Genomic DNA, 26,394 nt, shown 5'->3' with positions numbered 1-26,394 from the left:
TGCAGATTGAAAAAACCCCTTAAATGGCAATATTTGCATAAAAAACTATAGGATGGGCCCCTAGAGTCACTTCTGAACGGGGGCAATGCTATTACACCTAGAGGCTCACTCCCTCTGCAATTGCTGCACCTTCTGCACTCTAATGGACATGTGCAGGCAGTGAAAACATCATCACACCTGGTCTATTTCAATCAAAGTACAAAGAGCCTCTAGGTGTAATGACAACGCCATTGTTGCTCCTAGAGGCTCATTTGCATCTATTAAAACATAATTTTTCTCAGCAATCCGTGCACATATGAACATAGGACCAACACAGATGCCTTCAGCTGCCAAGCGCACATGTAACAGGTCAGCCAGTTTCATAGGTACAAATCTGCTGACAGGTGCACATTAACCACCTCCCGACCGCTGTACGCACCGATGCGTCCGGGAGGTGGTTGATTAGTTCCTCCTGGACGCATCGGCGCGTCCTCTCGCGAGACGCGAGATTACGTCACAGCCGGCCCGCGCATGCGCATCGCGGGCCGGCATTTCACTGCAGAGTATTTCGTCAGCAGCCTGCCGGCCACGATCATTGGCTGGCAGGCTGCTGATTTTCAAAAAAACCAATCAGCAGCCATTTAACCCCACATATTAGTAAATATGATGGGGTTATATGGCTGCTGTGCTCCTCTGCTCCTTCTTTTGGTCGGTTGGTTCCAGCAGAGGAGCAGAGGAGCACATCATTACTGTGAGTACCCACCACACCACATTTAGCCCCCAGATCACCCCAATTAACCCTTTGATCACCCCTTTTATCCCCCCCTGTCAATCACTAGTGAAAGGAAAAAAGTGATCAGTGCAAACAGTCACTTTTTTTTTTCACTGGTATTGACCGTTAGGTTTCAGTATAGTTTAGGCCCCTTGGTTAGGTAGTTTAGGGATCGGTTAGCGCCCAGCCCACCGCACCGCAGTCCGTTATTCGCTGATTAGCGTATCGCTAATCAGCATTTGTACTTTTATAGTATCTGGAAGTGATCAAAACTGATCACGGTCAGATCTATAATTGTACTAGTGTCACTTTAGTTCGCCCTCCACCCAAAACGCAGTGTTTGCCCGATCAGGCCTGATCGGTCGCCCACACGTGCGTACACCCACGCCCGCCCCACCGCAGTGACAAAAAAAAATTTTTTTTTTTGATCGCTGCACATTCACTTTACACGCACTGCGGCGATAAAAAAATCAGTTTTGATATTTTTTATCAACCGCAGCAGCCTCCGGTACTTCGCTAGCCTCCCATTTGTAAGACAGGCTTGCTTTTTTTTTCTTGGGTAGTCTCAGGGAATACCCCGAAATTTAGTTGCCCACATGTCTAACAGGGGGTATTCTTCTGAAGAGGCCTACAGGCTTCTGACCCAGTCGGATGAGGAGTGGGAACCCTCATCTGATGAATCCAGCGGGTCAGAATACGAACCTGTAGAAAGCAGTGGCTCTCTGACCCAAAGTTCGGACGAGGAGGCTGAGGTCCCTGATAGCACCAGGCGTACCCGGCCCCGTGTCGCTAGACCGCAGGTTGCGCAGGATCCGCTTCAAGAGCAGCAGAGTGGGGCTGGTGCTGTCGGATTACGTGGTGAGGCATACACCAGCAGCCCAGCCCTTCCTGGACCTAGTACCAGCACTGCCGTACAACCTGGTGAAGTAGCGAGCACCAGAAGGGCAGTTGAAGCTGGTACGGTGGCACGTGCAGTAGTGACCCCGTCGCAGCCACCGCAAAGACGTGCCCGTAGAGCCCCTAGAATCCCAGAGGTGCTGGCAAACCCTGATTGGCAGTCCCCAACTTCAGCCGCACCCGTAGTTTTCCCTTTCACCGCCCAGTCTGGAGTTCGGGTTGAGACAGCTCAGATCGATTCGGCCCTGGGATTTCTTGAGCTGTTCTTGACTGCGGAGCTTTTAGACTTAGTCGTGGCAGAGACAAACAGGTATGCCACACAATTTATCACCGCTAACCCGGAAAGCTTTTATGCCCAGCCTTTCCGGTGGAAACCAGTCCAAGTTTCCGAATTTAAAACTTTTCTGGGCCTCCTCCTCAACATGGGCCTGACAAAAAAGCATGAATTGAGGTCATATTGGTCCACGAACCCGATTCATCACATGCCCATGTTCTCTGCTGCTATGTCCAGGACACGATTTGAGGTCATCCTGCGTTTCCTGCACTTTAGCGACAACACCGCCTCCCGTCCCAGGGGCCACCCTGCTTTTGACCGGCTCCACAAAATTCGGCCCCTCATAGACCATTTCAACCAGAAATTTGCAGATTTGTATACCCCTGAGCAAAACATCTGCATAGACGAGTCCCTGATACATTTTACCGGGCGCCTTGGCTTCAAACAATACATCCCAAGCAAGCGCGCCCGGTATGGGGTCAAATTGTATAAGCTCTGTGAAAGGGCCACAGGCTATACCCACAAATTTCGGGTCTATGAGGGAAAAGATCAGACCCTGGAGCCGGTCGGTTGCCCTGACTACCTGGGGAGCAGTGGGAAGACAGTTTGGGACTTGGTGTCACCCTTATTCGGCAAGGGGTACCATCTTTATGTGGACAATTTTTACACAAGTGTGGCCCTCTTTAGGCATTTGTTTCTAGAACGGATTGGCGCCTGTGGTACCGCGCGAACTAGTCGCGCGGGCTTCCCCCAACGGCTCGTTAGCACCCGTCTTGCAAGGGGGCAGAGGGCCGCACTGTGTAACGAAGAACTGCTCGCGGTGAAATGGAGAGACAAGCGTGACGTTTACATGCTCTCCTCCATTCACGCAGACACGACAATACAAATTGAGCGAGCAACCCGTGTCATTGAAAAGCCCCTCTCAGTCCACGACTATAACCTCCACATGGGAGGGGTCAACTTCAATGACCAGATGTTGGCTCCGTATTTAGTTTCCCGACGCACCAGACGCTGGTATAAGAAGGTGTCTGTATATTTAATTCAATTGGCTCTGTACAATAGTTTTGTTCTCTACAGTAAGGCTGGGAGAACTGGATCCTTCCTCAAATTTCAGGAAGAGATCATCGCGAACCTCCTGTATCCAGGAGGTTCCGTGGCCCCATCCACCAGTGTAGTTAGCCGTCTACACGAGCGACACTTCCCCAGTGTCGTTGCTGGTACCTCAAACCGACCGCCACCCCGAAAAAAATGTCGTGTCTGTAGCAGGAGTGGAATAAGGCGTGACACCCGCTATTTCTGTCCTGACTGTCCCGACCACCCTGCCCTATGCTTAGGGGAGTGTTTCCGAAAGTACCACACACAGGTACACCTAGCATAGGGATCACATCTCACCAGGATAGGCACACAGGGCTATTAGGGCCCATTCACTCACAGCTGCTGCAAACGTCTCCTTTCACATGGGACAAAGTGCATAACGCACTTCGCCACATCTTTGGGCGATTTGCGCTTTGCACATTGACCCATGGGGAAGGAGAGGTTTGTTCTATAAAGGTAAAAAAAACAAAAACAAAAAAAAAAAACAGGTAAGCAAACAGGTTAATGTTTAGTTCCAAAAGTTAAAGTTACATGTTCTGTTCCAAAGTTAATAAAATTATTGCGTTGTGGCCTGGTTTTTTCTTTTTTTTTTTTTTTTTTGTCTTTTTACCTTCCAGGTGGACCAACCGATCTACTAGCTGCAGCACCGATGTGCATTCTGACAGAAGCATTGCGCTGCTGTCAGATTACACGCAAGTCGGTGTATGCGGCGCTGCAAGACGGGATTTTCTCCTCTGCAGTGACAGATACGTTTGCCGAGGCATACGAGCTGAGGAGGAGGCGGCGTTCCTATGCTTTGGCAAGCACTTTGTATATATATATATATATATTTAAAAAAAAAATCCCGGCAATGATTTATTCATCCACATCGATTGATGCGAATGGAGAAATCTGGTTTGCCAGGGCATACGAGCTAAGTGGGTATGGATGTAGGGCGGAGCTCCTATGTCCTGGCAGACGCCTTTCCCCTCCATTTTTTTTTTTTGGCAGAGATTTTTTCATCCACATTGATCGATGCGAATGAAGAAATCTGTGCCGTTCATTTTTTTCTTTCAGCCCAGAGGCTGAACGGAAAAAAAAATCTCATTACCTGTATGCTCAATATAAGGAGAATAGCAGAAACTCCTAATGCTGGCCATACATGTAATGATTGCGGAGACCCTCAAATGCCAGGGCAGTACAAACACCCCACAACTGACCCCATTTTGGAAAGAAGACACCCCAAGGTATTTGCTGAGGGGCATATTGAGTCCATGAAAGATTGAAATTTTTGTCCTAAGTTAGCGGAAAGTGAGACTTTGTGAGAAAAAACAAAAAAAAAATCAATTTCCGCTAACTTATGCGGAAAAAAAAAAATTTCTATGAACTTGCCAGGCCCCTCATTGGATACCTTGGGGTGTCTTCTTTCCAAAGTGGGGTCACATGTGGGGTATTTATACTGCCCTGGCTTTTTAGGGGCCCTAAAGCGTGAGAAGAAGTCTGGGATCCAAATGTCTAAAAATGCCCTCCTAAAAGGAATTTGGGCACCTTTGCGCATCTAGGCTGCAAAAAAGTGTGACACATCTGGTATCGCCGTACTCAGAAGAAGTTGGGGAATGTGTTTTGGGGTGTCATTTTACATATACCCATGCTGGGTGAGATAAATATCTTGGTCAAATGCCAACTTTGTATAAAAAAATGGGAAAAGTTGTCTTTTGCCAACATATTTCTCTCACCCAGCATGGGTATATGTAAAATGGCACCCCAAAACACATTCCCCAACTTCTCCTGAGTACGGCGATACCAGATGTGTGACACTTTTTTGATGCCAAGGTGGGCAAAGGGGCACATATTCCAAAGTGCACCTTTCGGATTTTGCAGGCCATTTTTTACACATTTTGATTGCAAAGTACTTCTCACACATATGGGCCCCTAAATTGCCAGGGCAGTATAACTACCCCACAAGTGACCCCATTTTGGAAAGAAGACACCCCAAGGTGTTCTGTGAGGGGCATGGTGAGTTCCTAGAATTTTTTATTTTTTGTCGCAAGTTAGTGGAATATGAGACTTTGTAAGAAAAAAAAACAAAAAAAAACACATCATCATTTTCCGCTAACTTGTGACAAAAAAAAAAAAAATTCTAGGAACTCGCAGTTCCCCTCACGGAATACCTTAGGGTGTCTTCTTTCCAAAATGGGGTCACTTGTGGCGTAGTTATACTGCCCTGGCAATTTAGGGGCCCAAATGTGTGAGAAGTACCTTGCAATCAAAATGTGTAAAAAATGCCCTGCAAAATCCGAAAGGTGCACTTTGGAATATGTGCCCCTTTGCCCACCTTGGCAGCAAAAAAGTGTGACACATCTGGTATCGCCGTACTCAGGAGAAGTTGGGGAATGTGTTTTGGGGTGTCATTTTACATATACCCATGCTGGGTGAGAAAAATATCTTGGTCAAATGCCAACTTTGTATAAAAAAAATGGGAAAAGTTGTCTTTTGCCAAGATATTTCTCTCACCCAGCATGGGTATATGTAAAATGGCACCCCAAAACACATTCCCCAACTTCTCCTGAGTACGGCGATACCACATGTGTGACACTTTTTTGCTGCCAAGGTGGGCAAAGGGGCGCATATTCCAAAGTGCACCTTTTGGATTTCACCGGTCATTTCTTACACATTTTGATTGCAAAGTTCTTCTCACACATTTGGGCCCCTAAATTGCCAGGGCAGTATAACTACCCCACAAGTGACCCCATTTTGGAAAGAAGACACCCCAAGGTATTCCGTGAGGGGCACGGCGAGTTCCTAGAATTTTTTATTTTTTGTCGCAAGTTAGTGGAATATGAGACTTTGTAAGAAAAAAAATAAAAATAAAAATCATCATCATTTTCCGCTAACTTGTGACAAAAAATAAAAAGTTCTATGAACTCACTATGCCCATCAGCGAATACCTTAGGGTGTCTACTTTCCGAAATTGGGTCATTTGTGGGGTAGTTATACTGTTTGGGCATTGTAGAACCTCAGGAAACATGACAGGTGCTCAGAAAATCAGAGCCGTTTCAAAAAGCGGAAATTCACATTTTTGTACCATAGTTTGTAAATGCTATAACTTTTACCCAAACCATTTTTTTTTTTGCCCAAACATTTTTTTTTTATCAAAGACATGTAGAACTATAAATTTAGCGAAAAATTTATATATGGATGTCGTTTTTTTTGCAAAATTTCACAGCTGAAAGTGAAAAATGTCATTTTTTTGCAAAAAAATCGTTACATTTTGATTAATAACAAAAAAAGTAAAAATGTCAGCAGCAATAAAATACCACCAAATGAAAGCTCCATTAGTGAGAAGAAAAGGAGGTAAAATTCATTTGGGTGGTAAGTTGCATGACCGAGCGATAAACGGTGAAAGGAGTGTAGTGCCGAAGTGTAAAAAGTGGCCTGGTCATGAAGGGGGTTTCACCTAGCGGGGCTGAAGTGGTTAAAGGCTATGCATACCTTTGGGGCAATTTTTTTTATCATTGCATTCTACTCATTTTGGGCTCATATTTTCATATTAGCTCATATATTTTTTCAGTTGGTCTTTGGTAAAATTTTTATAAAGAATTTAGCTATAATGAGTGTTTATCAGCCGTTATCAAAGTATAGATAAGGGCTACAGACCAAGGCCTACAAAATGCTCTCAGACAGATTCGCTGGGAATCTGCAGATGCATTAAGAATAGTAAAGCTGTAGAGAAAAAAAAACAGTTTTTTAAATAAAGACCATTAAAATGTTTAAATAAAGACCAATTGAAAAAACGATTCTTTGCTCAAAATTGGTAGAATGCAATAATACAGAGGGCCCCCAAAGGTGTCTATAACCTGTAAGACTGGACAATTCTTTTAAGATATGTTTTCGTATGTATGGCCAGCCTTAGCCATGTGTGAGAAAGCCAGGAATTGAAAACATGGGACAGAGGGACTGCTTAATGTAATGTCATCCGAATGTAATTTTCATTTTTGCATTTTAGCATGTTTACAAGGATAATCTTGTACAGAAAATTAACCATTCTGTTAAACAAGAGTTATACAAAAGTGACAAGAAGCACTTTGTCGAGCAAAGATGAGAACGATAGATTATGAGTATAATATATTGTGCAAGAATCCAATCTAACAATGTATACCAGGAATAGAAACATTTACTTTCCAGTTTACCAGTAATTCACTCTTTCCTGCACTGGCCACAGCTCTGTGCCCAGACACTGAGTGATGTAGCGCAGGAAATCCCAGCATGATTTAAAACATTAGTCAGCAGCTAACATGCAGCCAATCTGTACACAATCTTTGGGTTTATTCATACGGTGCAGTCAATTTTGGAAGAACTGCAGTAAAAACTGCCTTCAAAGTGTGAATAATGCATATACAGGTGAAACTCGAAAAATTAGAATATTGTGCAAAAGTCCATTTATTTCAGTAATGCAAATTAAAAGGAAATTGCATTAATGCAGCTTAAAATTAGAATTTTGGGAAAAGGTTCAATATTCTAGGCTCAAAGTGTCACACTCTAGTCAGCCAATTAATCCATACCCCCTGAGCAAAGGGTACCTGAGATTGTGACTTTGGGGTTTCATAAGCTGTAAGCCATAATCATCCAAGTTATAACAAATAAAGTCTTGAAATATCTCGCTTTGCATGTAATGAGTCTCTCATATGTTAGTTTCTCCTTTTAAGTTGCATTACAGAAATAAATGAACTTTGCATGATATTCAAATTTTTCGAGTTTCACCTGTATGTGATAGACTTATCAGACTCTTGCTATAACCTCCCATCCCCAAGTCAGACTATTTTGTTATTCATGTTGTCAGCCTATGCTAATGGTGGTTTTCTACTTCTTCTCTGTTTTGGGGAGAAAGACTGAATGTTGCCATCTTCCTTGACTGCTAACTGCATCCTAAAATAGCACTTTATTTCACTACTGCTTAATACCTCTTTAAAGCTGATGCAAGACTATTAGCTACTTCTCCTTATAAAGTAAACCATCAATAATGATGATCTTAGCAACTCGGGAAAGGGTTACAGCTTTTAGAGTAAACAATTAAGACAAGTTTAGTGTAAAAGAATTTCCTTCCATTGGCAGATTAAAATCTGGTAGATTTCCAGACTGCAAATCATGTTTTTAAGGCAGAGCAGTAACTATACATATTGCACACTACATGGTGAAAAATAGAAGCACTGCTAAGAAATAACACAATATACAGAGGAGCTTATTCATACAAATGGATTCAGTATATTTCAACATTGATAACATATTGCTAGGGTCAATGCTTTTGATTGATGAGGGTCCAAAGTAGGGACCCCCCCCTCACAAATTATAAGAACAAGTTTTTTTTGTTTTGTTATTTGACATGTGATGGTCCCTTTGGAGTATTACCAGACCCAGTACCATGCCGTGTCTGGTATTGCAGCTCAGCACTCTCATTCTAGTGATCAGCAGTGATTGTAGAGATATGATATCAATGTTTAAAAGAACTCAGATGACTATGTTGTTGCAACTTTGGACCTGCCAGCAGGATGATTATTCTCATTGCTAAATATAAATCAAATAATGCTTTTGGATCATCTCATTTGTGGACACTATGCCAAGATGAACAATTCTGCTCTATAGTTCTAATTTAAATGGATATTCCCATCTTAGTCAGGCAGAGATCATAATACCCATTGTATCTGGCAGCCTGGGGTGGTCGGGGTTACGGGTTATGAAAAAAGCATAGTAGAGGGAGCTATGCTGTTTCCAAAGCTCCAAAGTTACTGAAACAGTGTAGCTTGCTATGTTGCACTGTCTCTATAATTCCCTTTCACTGCTGTGGGAATTAAGGAAACTGGATAGAGCACCCTACTCAGCTATTTACATAACCCCAACCACCTCTGGCCACCACATATGATGGGTATTCCAACCTCAGCCATGAATAAGATGGGAATAGACCTTTAAGCTAGTTTCACACTAGCACTAGTTATAGGACAGGCTGTTCCAGCAGGGAACAGCCTGCCGGATCGCTCTGCATTCCGGCATTGCCGGAAGCTTGTAAGTCTCCATCTGGTCCCATTAATTATAATGGGGACCAGCGGAGATCCTGCCGTATTCAAGCAAATATGTTGAAAATGGGCCACAAGAAAACCATTGCATGCGGAACAGCCTGCCAGATCTCCGGAGTGAAAAACTGTAGCAGGTTGTGCAGATACATATTTCAACTACTTAGTTGGTTCTCCTCTTGAGACTCTGTAGTACAGACAACGAACAAAAGAAACATTGTAATATATGTTATCACAAAAAACTTATTCTTTCTCTACTTAGACTGGTTTCAGACAGGTGATATTTCCATCCAGCTGCTGTTGGGGTTTAGAAGAAACAGCCCTCAGTCTGAGTGAATAGTGAATAGGTATCTTCACATGAGTAACTGAAAAATTTGTGGGTCTGATAATTTTTTTTTACCACACATGGACTCTATTTGTGTGTAGTCTGTTTTAGAACTTGTCCATATCTCTGACCAGAACACTGCCAAGTTTCCAATTGTCCATCTGAAAGAGGAGTTAGGCTTCTCTTCTGATCCCACCCACGTCAGTAACTCACGATTCACTGCTTAAAGGTGATCTGACACCATAAAATGCAATGCAATCTGTAAACAGCATGTTATAGAGCGGGCGAAGCTGAGCAGATTAATATATATCTTTTTTTTGGGGGCGGGGGGACGACATTCAGTAAAACCTGTAATTTATACATTTATATCTTTGCTTTTTCCACTTCCCATGAACAGCTATCTGTACAGGAGGAAGGGATCTATGTATGTACACACACAATGCTATCAGTCACTGATAACACCTCCTCCCGTACTGGTAGGTGTTCACAGGAAGTGGGAAAAGCTATAACTATATAAATTACAAGTTTTACTGAATATTTCCCACAAAAATATATATCAATTGTCTTCTCCTACACTACAGCACGTTACTTTCAGATTGCATTGCATTTTGTGGTGACAGGTCCTCTTTAAATATGTCTTTAGTGAAGGTGGGTTAGTATCTCATCCACATGCAAACTGTTTAGTTCTGCTTTCTAATGTCCTCCATTACCACTGATGCTTATGAGAATGTGCTATAGAGAGCTAGGGGAGTAGAATCTCCTGTCTTATGTGTAGTCTATGGGCAGCCATCATAGCAGCTAGTCTCCATTCACTAACTCAGGGAAATGGGAGAATTAGATAAAAGTGAGAAAACTGCTAAAAAATGCAGGCTACAAGTCATATAATGGCCATATGTAATGTTTTTCCAGCTTTTTCTAAAAAATCACCTGAAACAACAGTTACACTTGCAGTCCATGTAATCTGTATAAATCTGTGGTGGTTGCAAGAAAAATACAAATTACAGTATAATTTACCCTGAATGACTATGTGAAGGGAAGCAGCAGGACAAACTCCGTGCTCAGCTATCTCCCACCATGGACTCCCTATCAGTAGCATGGTCTTCCTCTATGGTAGTTACATTCTGTATCTAATTTATTGATGCATAGTTATCATTTTTAAGGACAAATTTGAATGCACACTGCGGATGTAGCTCTTCAAGCTAACTATTTGGGCTAAACACCCACTGAATGCCTAGTTGCAAATGTACCTCTTAAAGTCAAGAAAAACGCTTGTAAGGCGTACAGGAATATATAGCTGAAAAAGAAGGCTAATCGCATCTATTAGATTGTGTGTGGTCACTTCTGTCTGCATCAACATGCTGGAGTGGAGCCCAAAGTAACCCGGCTGTTAAACCACATGGATTGAATAGCTGACACTCATCCAATTTATTGCTACACATTTACCTACTGGAAGCCCCTTTCATTTATATTATTTCAATTTGTTATTTTGATTTTCAAAGCGCCAAATGCATTTCCTCATTTATCATTAATCCACACAAACAGCCTGGACGTGTAATCCTGTTTACTGACGGTTAGCAGCCCTGATCCTATGATTGGATTACAAGGGTGAAACCTTTAACTTTTTCATATTCTCATTGCTCACTTTAGGAAGAATTTTGCAATCAATGAAATGAGCTCCTCTGTTTTCGTGGTCACTGCTATTAAGGAAGTGAGCTGCAATCTCACGTTTAGTCTTGACAATTTAACAAGTGTATTGTTCAGTCTGTGAGAATTAAGACCATTGTAAATCTGACTACGCAACGTAAGTAGTGTAGTGTGATATTGTTATTACCTCAAAGGTCTACCAACTGAATGTTCTACTAAAAGTTTTGCCTAGATGCCCATATATATTCAGTTCTGCCAAACATGTATATTACTTTATTTCTTCAGAACCTTGTAGATCTAAGCAGCATTTGTTACCACTTATTTGTTAGCACTTATCCGTAAAATTCGACCTGACTCTAAACTAGTGTTGCGATAACTCAGTACGTCATGTCACAGCATCAGAATCTTTTGAAGCCACCCTAAGCTTGATGCATCCGGCTCCATACGGTTTAAAGTATAGCACATATAGGAGAGGGTTGGCACTGTAGATGTAAGGCAATGAATAGAAAGGGGCCCTACTGAAAGGAGCTGATCTTGAACTACACAGAACTGTTAACGTGTCTGATTATTTGTACTTCCTCTAGACGAGCAGCATCACAGTTGTCTGGTAGATACGTATCTCATCCACTATTGAAAAACAATGCATATTTTGGTGAACTGAGGCTACATTCACATCTACATTGGAGGCTCTGTTGGCGGCTTCCATCACAGAGTTAGGCCTAGTTCACACGATCGTATGGCTTTTCTAGTTTTTTGCGGTCCGTTTTTCACGGATCCGTTGGTCCGTTTTTGAGTTCCGTTGTGTTTCCGTTTCCGTTCCGTTGTTCCGTTCCGTTTTTCCGTATGCCATGTACAGTTTACAGTAATTACATAGGAAAAATTGGGCTGGCCATAACATTTTCAATAGATGGTTCAGAAAAAACGGAACGGAAACGGAAGACATACGGATGCATTTCCGTATGTGTTCAGTTTTTTTTGCGGATCCATTGACTTGAATGGAGCCATGACCCGTGATTTACGGCCAAATATAGGACAAGCTCTATCTTTCAACGGAACGGAAAAACGGAAACGGAAGGCATACGGAACACATTCAGTTTTTTTTGCGGAACCATTGAAATGAATGGTACCGTATACGGAACACAAAAAAACGGCCCGTACACCCGCAAAAAAAACGTTCGTGTGAACTAGGCCTTAGTCAAAAATTGGGGAGAGAAAAGTCCTGCATGTATCATTGCTTTAAAAACGTTCTCCCGAACAGAAACCTAACGGATCCTATTATAGTCAATGGGGTCTGTTAGGCTCCTGAATTAAGTGCCAAATCCAGCACTTCCGTTATTTTCATTCTTCTGCTCTTATAATGGAGCAGAGAAACGGAAATAGCGTGGATGTGAAATCAGCCTAAGACATGTTTATAGTAGCATCAGATAATATAGATGTCAGATCTTATATTTATGTCATGATAAGAACCCTCAAAGCCTCTGATCACCCACTATATTACATTCTTAAGATTTTATTTTTTTCTAAGTCACTTTCAGATTTTCCTATTAAAAACAGACATTGGAAAAGGGCCTCGAAGTGTAGGCACCCATCTAGGAGGTGAAAAAAGCAGTGCAGTATTAAAAAGATATCTCCCAACTTTTGAAAATCCTAGGAGAGACAACCGCAGTAGTGCCCCCACAAAGTAGTTACGCCACGTTAGTGTATTCAAATAGTAGTGATGCTTCCTTAGTGCACTCACACAGTAGTTATGACCGCTTAGTGCTTCTGCTTAGTAGTTATGCCCCGTAAGGCTCCATTCACACGTCCGCAATGTGTTTTGCGGATCCACAGAGCCGCGGATCCACATAACACGGAAAACATCATGCTGCCCCATAGGAATGAATGGGTCCGCAATTCCGTTCCGCAAAATGCGGAACAAAATTGCGGACGTGTGAATGGAGCCTTAGTGCTCCACACAGTAGTAATGCCCCCTTACTGCCTAACAGTAAGAATACCCCCACAATTATGCTCCCTTAGTGTCCCCATACAGTAGAATGCTCCCTTGCTGCCCCTTAACAGTAGAGGTCTTAATTAGTGTTCCCACACAGTAGAATGCCTTTATTGCTCACTTACAGTAGTGCTGCCCCCCTTACAATAGTGTTGCTACTTTAGTGCCCCTCGTACAATAGTGAAGCCTAGGTAGTGTTAATAAAGTAAAAAAGAGTAATATGCACTTAGCCCCATTCTCCTGAACGGAGAAGAACATGCTCTTCCCAGCACCAGGAACGATGCAGTGATTTCATCCATGGGAAGACAGGCCTTAGACCCTACAGGGAATTTTCCCAGTGCACCAATGCCCAGGGGGCCCCCAAAGGCCTTCTCACGATGACCAGTCAGGTGCATAACGATCTGATGCTCTCAGAATTAATTGATGCTAGAAGCATCTGGTACTTATGCGCCTGGCTGGCAGAAGAAAGTGCCTTCCTGAATTCAACTGTATTGCCATCCTCAGGACGATGATGGAGTTGAATGCTGCAGCATTGTGTATTTAGTTCTGCTGGGGCAGTACTTTGTGTTGCACTACAGTATGGCTGGCCCTACCTACTTATGTTGGCCCTGCGTTATGTCAATTGGGATCCAACTACAACATGGGGCCACTTTTAGTTTTTTTTTCCAGGGCCACTTTAAGTTCCCAGTCCACTAAGCAGTGTAGGAGACTGTACAAGCCCAGTTGCTGGTATTCTTGCCCTGGATCTATTGTACAAGATTTGGGAAGAATGGTTGGGTTAGTTAAAGAAAATGTCTCTGCATTTTGCTAAGGGGGTCTGTCACCAGGCTATGCAGCCATTAGTTACAGCAGCAAAAACTAGTGACAGATTCATTTTCAGTGCATCACTTCACAGGTACACAGGCTTTAGAACAATAAAAGTATAGCAATTATATACTATACCAAAATATATATTAGGTGCCAAAATTAGTCATTTACAGTATTTCTTGTTTTATAAATATAAAAAAACTACCGGTACTTACTTGAAAAAAACTACCGTATTTTTCGCCCCATAAGACGCACTTTTTCTTCCCCCAAAATGGGGGAGAAATGCCCCTGCGTCTTATGGGGCGAATGCGTGCAGTTTAGAGCGAGCGGGGACTCGGGGAGGGACTGGGAGGAGGAGCTGGGGGCTGGCAATAGCGGCGGGGCGGTGCAGTCAGTGTAATATAGCACCGCCCCGCCGCTCCGGTAAAATCAGATGTCATATTGAATTAATACTTATTAAACATGCCCCCTTAGTCCTATTACTACCTTACTTCCTAATCGCGGCAGTAGAATTCAGGCAGGCCGGGCGGGCGGCAGCGTAACTCTTGTCACGTGCCTGCGCCGCCTACTTTATGAATGAAGCAGGCGGCGCAGGCAAGTGACGTCAGTGAGAGACGCGCCGCCCGTCCTGCCTGCATTCTACACAAGCGATTAGGATTTAAGGTAGTAATAGGACTGAAGGGGCATGTTTAATTAGTATTAATTGAATATGACATTATATTTTAGTATACTGGCGGCGGGGGGGGGGGGGGGGGGGGGTCGGGGGGGTGTCGATCTGTGGATGGCACAGTTATGGGCTGGGGGGGGTCTGTGGATGGCACTGTTATGGGCTGGGGGTCTGTGGATGGCACATATATAACAGTGCCACCCACAGACCCCCCCCCTGTAACAGTGCCATCCACAGATCCCCCCCTGTAACAGTGCCATCCACAGATCCCCCTGTTACAGTGCAAGCCACAGATGCCCCCCATAACAGTGTCCGTCATCCACAGATGCCCCCCATAACAGTGTCCGTCATCCACAGATGCCCCCCATAACAGTGTCCGTCATCCACAGATGCCCCCCATAACAGTGTCCGTCATCCACAGATGCCCCCCATAACAGTGTCCGTCATCCACAGATGCCCCCCATAACAGTGTCCGTCATCCACAGATGCCCCCCATAACAGTGTCTGTCATCCACAGATGCCCCCCATAACAGTGTCCGTCATCCACAGATGCCCCCCATAACAGTGTCCGTCATCCACAGATCCCCCCATAACAGTGTCCGTCATCCACAGATGCCCCCCATAACAGTGTCCGTCATCCACAGATCCCCCATAGCAGTGTCCGTCATCCACAGATCCCCCCCATAACAGTGTCCGTCATCCACAGATCCCCCACATAACAGTGTCAGTCATCCACAGATCCCCAGTAATAGTGCCATCCAGAGACCACCATTAGTTCCAAACCCACCAAACACACAGCACACCTTTTGGTTAAAAATATTTTTTTCTTATTTTCCTCCCCAAAACCTAGGTGCGTCTTATGGGCCGGTGCGTCTTATAGGGCGAAAAATACGGTACTACTACTGGTTCTGTTGTTGCTAATCTGTGCTGCTTGGGACAAACTCTGAGCAGAACCAGTCTCCTTCCACCTCTGGCAGTTCCTAATATAGCCCCTTCTTACTTCTCCTTGCAGCTATACTACCATGACAAGCAGGACAGAAAGCTACTTCTATTGGATGCTCTTCAATGAACAAAGTGTCACTATGTAGAGCAGTGGCAGTGGTAAGAATGACCACATATGTGTGTCCACCAGCACCCATCGCAGGTGGAGGTGCATATTGCTATAACTTTTGAACACCAGGTGGCACCAAAGTGTGAAAATAAATTTCATATCACTAGAAGGTTTTTTAACAGCATTTAAATGGCAAACAAGGTTCATTATCTATACAATGAATAAGATATTCCATGATGGGACAAGGTCTTTAAATAGGATAGAAAATAGGAACTTGCATTATTTTTGTATTTTTGACACCTGTTTCAATGCAAAATTTTCACACAAAAAAACATTCAAAATATAGTGTGAACCTAGCTTTACCCTATGGGGAGATACAGTCAGGTCCATAAATATTGGGACATCGACACAATTCTAACATTTTTGGCTCTATACACAACCACAATGGATTTGAAATAAAACTAACAAGATGTGCTTTAACTGCAGACCGTCAGCTTTAATTTGAAGGTATTTACATCCAAATCAGGTGAACGATGTAGATTACAAACATTTGCATATGTGCCTCTTACTTGTTAAGGGGCCAAAAGTAATGGGATAGAATAATAATCATAAATCAAACTTTCAAATTTTTAATACTTGGTTGCAAATCCTTTGCAGTCAATTATAGCCTGAAGTCTGGAACGCATAGACATCACCAGACGCTGGGTTTCATCCCTGGTGATGCTCTGCCAGGCCTCTACTGCAACTGTCTTCAGTTCCTGCTTGTTCTTGGGGCATTTTCCCTTCAGGTCAGGTGATTGAATTGGCCACTGCATAACATTCCACTTCTTTCCCTTAAAAAAACCTCTTTGGTTGCTTTTGCAGTATGCTTTGGGTCATTGTCCATCTGCACTGTGATGTGCCGTCCAATGAGTTCTGAAGCATTTGGCTGAATATGAGCAGATAATATTGCCCGAAACACTTCAGAATTCATCCTGCTGCTTTTGTCAGCAGTCACATCATCAATAAATACAAGAGAACCAGTTCCATTGGCAGCCATACATGCCCACGCCATGACACTACCACCACCATGTTTCACTGATGAGGTGGTATGCTTAGGATCATGAGCAGTTCCTTTCCTTCTCCATACTCTTCTCTTCCCATCACTTTGGTACAAGTTGATTTTGGTCTCATCTGTCCATAGGATGTTGTTCCAGAACTGTGAAGGCTTTTTTAAAAGTCGTTTGGCAAACTCTAATCTGGCCTGTTTTTGAGGCTCACCAATAGTTTACATCTTGTGGTAAACCCTCTGTATTCACTCTGGTGAAGTCTTCACTTGATTGTTGACTTTGACACACATACACCTACCTCCTGGAGAGTGTTCTTGATCTGGCTAACTGTTGTGAAGGGTGTTTTCTTCACCAGGGAAATAATTCTTCGGTCATCCACCACAGTTGTTTTCCGTGGTCTTCCTGGTCTTTTGGTGTTGCTGAGCTCATCGGTGCGTTCCTTCTTTTTAAGAATGTTCCAAACAGTTGTTTTGGCCACGCCTAATGTTTTTGCTATCTCTCTGATGGGTTTGTTTTGTTTTTTCAGCCTAATGATGGCTTGCTTCACTGATAGTGACAGCTCTTTGGATCTCATCTTGAGAGTTGACAGCAACAGATTCCAAATGCAAATAGTACACTTGAAATGAACTCTGGACCTTTTACCTGCTCATTGTAATTGGGATAATGAGGGAACAACACACACCTGGCCATGGAACAGCTGAGAAGTCAATTGTCCCATTACTTTTGGTTCCTTAACAAGTGGGAGGCACATATGCAAACTATTGTAATTCCTACACCGTTCACCTGATTTGGATGTAAATACCCTCAAATTAAAGCTGATAGTCTGCAGTAAAAACACATCTTGTTTGTTTCATTTCAAATACATTGTGGTGGTGTATAGAGCCAAAAATGTTACAATTGTGTCGATGTCCCACTATTTATGGACCTGATTGTATACCTACTGTACCAAACAACATATTTATAATGCTCTGGAACCAGTTTTACATCTTTTCCTTGTTTTAGTAATAGGGGAGTGATCTTTCATACGTATGATTTCTCAAAGTGGTCCATAATGACTTAAGTACGAGATGCCATTCTTGATATATCTTCCCTAATATTTATAACCATGTACACAGCTTACATTTCTTTGGAATACAAGCTTCTTGTACACACAGCAATGACCTCAGTTGGCATACTTGTGTAGACTAAAAAAAGCATTCCTATAAGCATTAAAGCATAAGCATACAGTTACATTTATCTGCAACCGGTGGTCTGGATAATGTAACAGCAAAAATGAGCCCAAAAGGCATTTCATACAGATTCAAACACACTAGAGTTTTCAGGGTCAAAGGAAGAAAAGGTGCAACCCTCAATTAGTCTTTTGTGCTATACGTACAACCAACTAACAACATACAGAAGATATAATTTGTGTAGTCCAATGTATAAAAAAATAACATATCAATATAAATTATGAGAAACTCCCCCTCCTTCACAATGCATATTTGTTAAAACTGTATTCGGGCGACATTATTTTAACTAAAAATAGGACCAGAGTGGGGTGCAATAATAGTCAGTACTCACCTATACCAATTCCCCCCACTGCTGTTCGGCTGCCTCTTTGGTATCTGCTGCTCTCCACTTCCTGCTCTCAGGCTTGACATGTTGGAAATGACTTGGACAGCCATTTAGCAAATCATTGGCTGCAGCAGTGACCCACCTCAGCGAGTGATTAGCTAAGTAGGCAATCCAAGGTATTTCCAGCATGTCGAGTCTGAGCCTGACCTGGAAGTCAAGAGGATCAGTGACTATTGTATCGGCTGAATAGGAGGTAAGGTGAGTAAATGACTGTTTATTATTTTACTGCATTCTAATCTCATTAAATTAAAAAAATATACCCCTGGAATACCCCTATAGGTTTGCTCACATATACCTTATTTTGTACCCAGATTCTCAAAGTTATTTATTAATGAATAACACCCCAAAATGGTCACTGTGGTCACTCAGAGCAAGTTTTATGACCTTGTTGATACCGCTCATTATCACATATTACATTTCTATAAAATGAATACTTTAACTCGGGCAATAGTTAAAGGAGTATTCCAGGCTTTTAATGTTGATTACCCATCCTTAAGCTAAGCAATCAGTGTGGGGTTCTGACTCCCAGCACCCTTGTTGGTCAGCTAAATGAATGAGCCCCTTCATTGTTTGCCTATACACAGCACCGCACACATAGGTAATGCATCTCCCTGCAGCCCAGTCGCATTCAAGTGAGGAAAGGCCATCAATGTTAAAGTAACATCAAATCCCTTTAAATAAAATATACATATAATTGATAACAAAACACCCAAGAATAATTCTGCACAAAGTGATTACAATGCAGTCCCTGTGCAACGGTAGCAGTAAGGGGGCTTTGTCGAATATTAAATCAATTGTTTAAAACACAAAAAAACTCATGCTGATATCTCCTTCTTGTTGCTCATCGCAGTGCCCCTCATTTGCTGTTAAATTCCCATTTCCTTGTCAATTTGTGGTTCCCCTTTTTCAGTAACTGTTCACACTTCCTTTTTACAATTCATAATAATATTGTCCTTGGCCCGCACCTATTAGCTTTCAATATGATGGTTATCATAAAAGTAAGTTACCGTAAATGCTCTCCCATATCCTACTGTGTAAATACATCTGCACTATTGTTCGATATGACTGTCATTCACCCACTCTATTTGTAATGGAATACTATGCTAATTATTCGGTCTGCTTTGAAGTTGCCCCTCTGGCCTTAAAAGGGTTAACTGCTTTTATGAAAAGGCTTGTGACCACTCCACAATCTTCATCATATGTGGAGAAAGTTTGTAAATGCTATTTGTGGCTTGTTTTATGTTGCTCTTGGTATGTTTTTTTCCATTTATGTATAAAGCTAAATTTCAAATTCAGCTGGTTTCCTGTCACCAGAGAACCGCACGCTGTGGTGGCTCAGGGGACAGGAGCAAGTCATACCTCTTGACAGCGGAGTGGATATTAACTACAGATTTCCAAGAGTAACCCGTTTTGGATGTGAAGGGAGCCTCTACACAGGGCAGATTTTTTTTTACTGAAATTTCAGCGATTGAAGATCAGCTCTATTCATCTGGATGGGGGATGTTTGTGGCAAGCACATGGTATTTAGCAAGCCCCATTCAGATGAATGGAACTGATTTTCAGTCGAAGATATTTCTGCAAATTTCTGTAAAAATCTTTCGCATGTGAAGGCGCCGTTACACAGAAATTGACATAAAATCTGGGATTAAAACCAACTGCAGGCATTGTAATCTCAGTTGTGGAACTACCGTAAATATAAATTTTTCTGTGGTTTTTAGAGAATATCTCTTAAAGTTATTTAATATCAAAGAGAAAATGGAAATGGTAATACCCTGGTTTGACTAAAGCTTGAAGCACAGTCCCATTACTGACTGTGGTAACAAGCCAAGTGTCAGATGTGATTGGAATTTGGGACAAAATATAAAAGTACACTATACCCCTACACAACTGTAATTATACTATGTGAGAAAGTTACAGAAGATAGACATGTTGATCATCACTCATCCTCCTCCCAATCTTACACCATATCACTCACAAATATCCCACTAGTTCTCACAGCACAATATCTCACTCAACTTACTTTCAAAATCCAAGAAAAAGTGTGGACAATTTTCTAAGTCTTTGCCCAGAACCTTAATGAGATTTCCCATGACCCGTCGACCTAGGAAAGATCAGAAATAGTTGAATTCAGACGCATATAGAACTCCATTCTTCTCAGTCAGTTGTAAGGTGTATGCAGGTCCTGCACCGTCCATCTCATAGCCTCTAGAAATCTAATGTAACGATAGATCCATCAAGCTTACATGATGATTTAGGTGTAGGTTTCTCTCATACTTTCTTCACGGAAATGCAGCTTTTTGTGTTACCACTTCTGTTTTTGTCTTTTTCTGAGTAGCAGGAGGAAGCTGGGAGTCAGTTAGTATTTTTCACACTTCCTGTGTGAGATATACTCAGCGCACTAAATGCTATATGCTGATAAGTATCTCGTGATGTCTTCTCTTTCAATGGCTATTCATTTCAGTCATTGGTTCAACAGAATTAACAAGACTCATTCAACTGAATTAAAGAGGGAAGGACCACTTAATGGGCAACTCTGATTTATGACATAAATTCTTTCATATAAGGAAAAGGACGTTATCATTTACCTTTGGACCTACTTGTTCAAGTATGAGTATATTCTAAAGTAACCTTGACACAATGGAGTCATAGTATGGTGATCCTAACCTGACATATACAGGTCCTTTTTAAAAAATTAGCATATTGTGATAAAGTTCATTATTTTCTGTAATGTACTGATTAACATTAGACTTTCATATATTTTAGATTCATTACACACCAACAGAAGTAGTTCAAGCCTTTTATTGTTTTAATATTGATGATTTTGGCATACAGCTCATGAAAACCCCAAATTCCTATCTAAAAAAATTAGCATATCATGAAAAGGTTCTCTAAACGAGCTATTAACCTAATCATCTGAATCAACTAATTAACTCTAAACACCTGCAAAAGATTCCTGAGGCTTTTAACTCCCAGCCTGGTTCATTACTCAAAACCGCAATCATGGGTAAGACTGCCGACCTGACTGCTGTCCAGAAGGCCATCATTGACACCCTCAAGCAAGAGGGTAAGACACAGAAAGAAATTTCTGAACGAATAGGCTGTTCCCAGAGTGCTGTATCAAGGCACCTCAGTGGGAAGTCTGTGGGAAGGAAAAAGTGTGGCAGAAAACGCAGCACAACGAGAAGAGGTGACCGGACCCTGAGGAAGATTGTGGAGAAGGACCGATTCCAGACCTTGGGGGACCTGCGGAAGCAGTGGACTGAGTCTGGAGTAGAAACATCCAGAGCCACAGTGTACAGGCGTGTGCAGGAAATGGGCTACAGGTGCCGCATTCCCCAGGTCAAGCCACTTTTGAACCAGAAACAGCGGCAGAAGCGCCTGACCTGGGGTACAGAGAAGCAGCACTGGACTGTTGCTCAGTGGTCCAAAGTACTTTTTTCGGATGAAAGCAAATTTTGCATGTCATTCGGAAATCAAGGTGCCAGAGTCTGGAGGAAGACTGGGGAGAGGGAAATGCCAAAATGCCTGAAGTCCAGTGTCAAGTACCCACAGTCAGTGATGGTCTGGGGTGCCATGTCAGCTGCTGGTGTTGGTCCACTGTGTTTTATCAAGGGCAGGGTCAATGCAGCTAGCTATCAGGAGATTTTGGAGCACTTCATGCTTCCATCTGCTGAAAAGCTTTATGGAGATGAAGATTTCATTTTTCAGCACGACCTGGCACCTGCTCACAGTGCCAAAATCACTGGTAAATGGTTTACTGACCATGGTATTACTGTGCTCAATTGGCCTGCCAACTCTCCTGACCTGAACCCCATAGAGAATCTGTGGGATATTGGGAAGAGAAAGTTGAGAGACGCAAGACCCAACACTCTGGATGAGCTTAAGGCCGCTATCGAAGCATCCTGGGCCTCCATAACACCTCAGCAGTGCCACAGGCTGATTGCCTCCATGCCACGCCGCATTGAAGCAGTCATTTCTGCAAAAGGATTCCCGACCAAGTATTGAGTGCATAACTGAACATAATTATTTGAAGGTTGACTTTTTTTGTATTAAAAACACTTTTCTTTTATTGGTCGGATGAAATATGCTAATTTTTTTAGATAGGAAATTTGGGTTTTCATGAGCTGTATGCCAAAATCATCAATATTAAAACAATAAAAGGCTTGAACTACTTCAGTTGGTGTGTAATGAATCTAAAATATACGAAAGTCTAATGTTTATCAGTACATTACAGAAAATAATGAACTTTATCACAATATGCTAATTTTTGGAGAAGGACCTGTATATCTATCATAGGGTTCCACCTTCAGCTTTTTTATGCAGTTTTTGAAGCCAACGTCATACAGGAGGACAAATATAAAGGAGAGACTGACTCTTCTCCTCTTTTGTGTCCATTCCGTTTTTTTTCCTGGACCTTATGTGGAACCATTAATTTCAAAGGGTCCGCAAAAAAAAAAAAATTGAAGGTACTGCGTGTGCCTTTTGTTTCTGTATGTCCATATTTCCGTTCCACAAAAAAATAGAACATGTCCTATTATTGTCTGCATTACGGACAAGGATAGTACTGTTCTATTAGGGGCCAGCTGTTCCGTTCCGCAAAAAAACTGAATGCACACAGACGTCATCCGTATTTTTTGCGGACCGCAAATTACATACGGTCGTGTGCATGAGGCCTTAGATGTGTGCTAGTGTTCATTGGGTGGCATGTGTCCTATGGTTCTTACTTTCTAATAAAAGCAGCGATTTCTATCTAATGTTATTTGCTCACCTATTACAGCTCTATGACCAGCAGCTGGAGAGCAGATACCCGGAGTCACTTCATTAGCACAAAGATCTGAAAGTTAAAGCATTTAAGGTCAGGAAACATGGTAGGGGATAAAAATCATTATGACTATGTGCTTGGTTCAATTGATGCTGCGTGAAATATAATATTGGAGTGTGATAATCAGAACCACTTCAAATAATCATATTAACAGTCAAGAATAAAGACAAATGCCATAAAAAGATTGATTGAAAAAATAGATACAGGTAGCACTACTGCGTCAGGTCTCCCGGATGGGTGCTCACAGCCGACAGATTCGCCCAATCTACAAAAATGTGCTATATATCAAGGAAAATCACTAATACCTGGAGTGACGTGGTACTTTAATTATAAGAATATTCCAATAAAATCAATAACCATAAACAGTAACTAAAACACAATAAATGCATACAATATATTACTTTTTATGGTTATTGATTTTATTGGAATATTCTTATAATTAAAGTACCACTTCACTCCAGGTATTAGTGAGTGCCCAGCCTTTTCCTTGATAAATGCCATAAAAAGTAAAGAAATGTACAGTATCCCTTAGGATGCCATGACCTTGGCATGACAGTACAGAATTTTTCCAGTGTATGCTGGTAAAGAGGTTCAGCCTGGTTAAGCACAGTGTGGGCTCTGAGGGCTGGAATGGAAACATCTATATGTAGGATCTTTCATGACAGCAACTCTATAGCATGTACTTTGTAGGGGGTGCAGCACTGTAAGTAGTAGATACTATTGTCATGCTATTCAGATGGCACCTGGTGGTATTATATGGGGGTAGCTCTGTAGCAGAAACTCTGTAGGGGCATTTGTAGCACTGTAGGCAGTAGATAATATAGTTATCATACCGCTCAGGTGTCACCTGTGGTATTGTAAATGGGAATCGCTATAGCAGACACTCTGTAGGGGCATATAAAGTGAAAATACCGGCTCACTAATTTAGTGGTGAAGGTATATCCGCGTGCTCGGTGCCCTGGTTTTTTCAACCTCCTTGTTCAGGTATAGCAGCAAAGTTACAAATTTCAGGCTCCAGCACTCACTTTTTGAAGTGTCAGGTTCTCCATCTTTATTAAACAATTGTGCATAGACAATACAGGACTCACATTCTCTCTGGTGTGGGCTGTTGACGCGTTTCGAAAGGTTCTTATTCGTAACAGTAACTCTGTAGGGGTATGTGTAGCACTGTAGGCAGTAGATACTATTGTTGTCATGCCACTCAGGTGGCATCTGAGGTATTGTAAAGGGGTATTGCTATAGCAGACACTCTGTAGGGGCATGTGTAGCACTGTAGGCAGTAGATACTATTGTTGTCATGCCACTCAGGTGGCATCTGAGGTATTGTAAAGGGGTATTGCTATAGCAGACACTCTGTAGGGGCATGTGTAGCACTGTAGGCAGTAGATACTATTGTTGTCATGCCACTCAGGTTGTCATGCCACTCAGGTGGGGGTATCTATAAAGCAGACACTCTTCAGGGTTATGTTTAGCTCTGTAAGCAGTAGATACTATTGTTGTCATGCGACTCAGGTGGCATCTGAGGTATTGTATGGGAGCATTGCTATCTCTATAACAGACATTTTGTAGGGGTATGCATAGCCCTGTACGCAGTAGATACCATAGTTATCATGCCACTTAGTTGGCACCTGTGGCATTGGATAGGGGTATATCTATAGCAGGCACTGTTGGCCAGTGCATGAAAGGTTTCTAAAACTGACACTTGGTTGGACATCTGTGGCATCTCTTTGGCAAGCTCTTTGGGGGGTATTTCAGGCTGGCACCAACTGTTATGAAATCCTCAGTGACTTACTTTAAGGAACATTGGGGGATTTTTTCATCAGTCCGTAACTCGTATTTGAGGCTATGGTATAATGGTATACAATGCATTTTAGACTACTGGCTTGTATACTGTATAAGTGAAAAGATGGCGAGCTAGACTGAGAAATCACTGCATTATTCAGTGCTATTGCACTCCATGCATGGATGGTGGACTGCAGAGGACACTAGGGTCCCTTGCTCTGCTCTGTAGACAGACGTTCCTGCTTTGCACGTCACAGGACTGTAAGAGCCCAGTGGCTTAAGCAGGACCAATGCCTTCTTTATTCATGACTTTCACTTCCCCATTTTACACAGGCAGCTCACAGTGTCTTCTCCCTTTCTTATTTGAAGACATGAATTGCATTTCTCTAATTTATACTCATTATGTTCTCTTCTAAATAAAAGGACACTTACTAAAGAGGAAATAAGACCATTTCACGGAAAGTTGTTCTTTTGCAATTCCATAAATGCAGTATTTTTATCTTTCGGTGTAATGGACTGTCTTGCGTCTAAAATCTTTTCTTAACACAGACATATGCCGAGACATACACTTCTTGGTAACAGGAAGTGAAGCTCTGCTTTAAAGGGGTTGTCCATTCAAGGCAACCCTCATCCATATGCCCTATTAGGGACGCTCGGGACCCTGTCTATGAGATGGGCACTATGTAACACTACATTTTACCTGTAACATCACTGCTTCCCCTAGCTAAACATTTGTTCTTTATGGGGTCTTCCATATTGAGATGAAACAACCCATTTAATGAGATAGATGAGATTAAATATTTGCATTTCTATAATATACGCTCTTGTGGTAAACCGAGTATATTAAGAAATGATGCCCACATCACCCACCCTCAGGGGCGTCGTTAGGTTAAAACATTCGGGGCTGGAGCCCCGGATGTTTTGTCCAGTGCCCCGAATGCAGGGCCGGCCGCAATAGAAGTCACAGAGCTTTCCGCTCTGACTTTTCTGTGCTACTCTACACCGCCCCCGCTGCTCACAGGAGTAACCATTCATTTCAATGGATCCGCAAAAAAATTGAAGGTACTCCGTATGCCTTCCGTTTCCGTATTTCCGTTCTGTTCAAAGATAGAACATGTCCTATAAGGCTCCATTCACACGTCCGTGTGTGTTTTGCGGATCCACAAAACACAGACACCGGCAATGTGCATTCCGCATTTTGCGGACCGCACATTGCTGGCACTTAATAGAAAATGCCTAATCTTGTCCGCAATTGCGGACAAGAATAGGACATGTTCTATTTTTGGGGGGAACGGAATTGCGGACCAGCAATTCCGGATCTGGGCAGCACATAGTGCGGCCCCATAGAAATTAATGGGTCCGCAATTCCGTTCCGCAAAATGCGGAACAGAATTGCGCATGAGTGAATGGAGCCTTATTGTCCGCATAACAGACAAGGATAGTACTGTTCTATCAGGGGCCAGCTGTTCCGTTCTGCAAAAAACTGAATGCACACAGACGTCATCCATATTTTTCGTGGATCAGTTTTTTGCGGACTGCAAAATACTGAAAAAGCCAATACGGTCATGTGCAAGAGGCCTAACTT

At 42.4% G+C, this 26,394-nt stretch overlaps 1 protein-coding gene across 2 annotated transcripts in view; it reads right to left on the bottom strand.

Moving 5' to 3' along the window:
- Nucleotides 1–20,583, bottom strand: part of LOC122932119 (CYFIP-related Rac1 interactor A-like) — a 56,124-nt gene extending 35,541 nt beyond the window's left edge. The window contains exons 1-2 of one of the 2 annotated variants that reach the window (XM_044286361.1): nt 20,449–20,583; nt 20,226–20,306 (exon numbers count right to left, since the gene is read on the bottom strand). In XM_044286361.1, the coding sequence (XP_044142296.1) occupies nt 20,226–20,295 (70 nt within the window). In that variant the 5' untranslated portion in view covers nt 20,296–20,306; nt 20,449–20,583. The remainder of the gene's footprint in view (nt 1–20,225; nt 20,307–20,448) is intronic. The other variant, XM_044286360.1, reaches the window with a different exon arrangement.
- Nucleotides 20,584–26,394: the final 5,811 nt, after the last annotated feature.

The sequence above is a fragment of the Bufo gargarizans genome, chromosome 3, assembly GCF_014858855.1.
Source record: "Bufo gargarizans isolate SCDJY-AF-19 chromosome 3, ASM1485885v1, whole genome shotgun sequence".
In the NCBI taxonomy this organism is placed as follows: domain Eukaryota; kingdom Metazoa; phylum Chordata; class Amphibia; order Anura; family Bufonidae; genus Bufo; species Bufo gargarizans.
The sequence above is the reverse complement of the archived record's forward strand: the minus strand, read 5'-3'. Positions and strand labels throughout refer to the sequence as shown.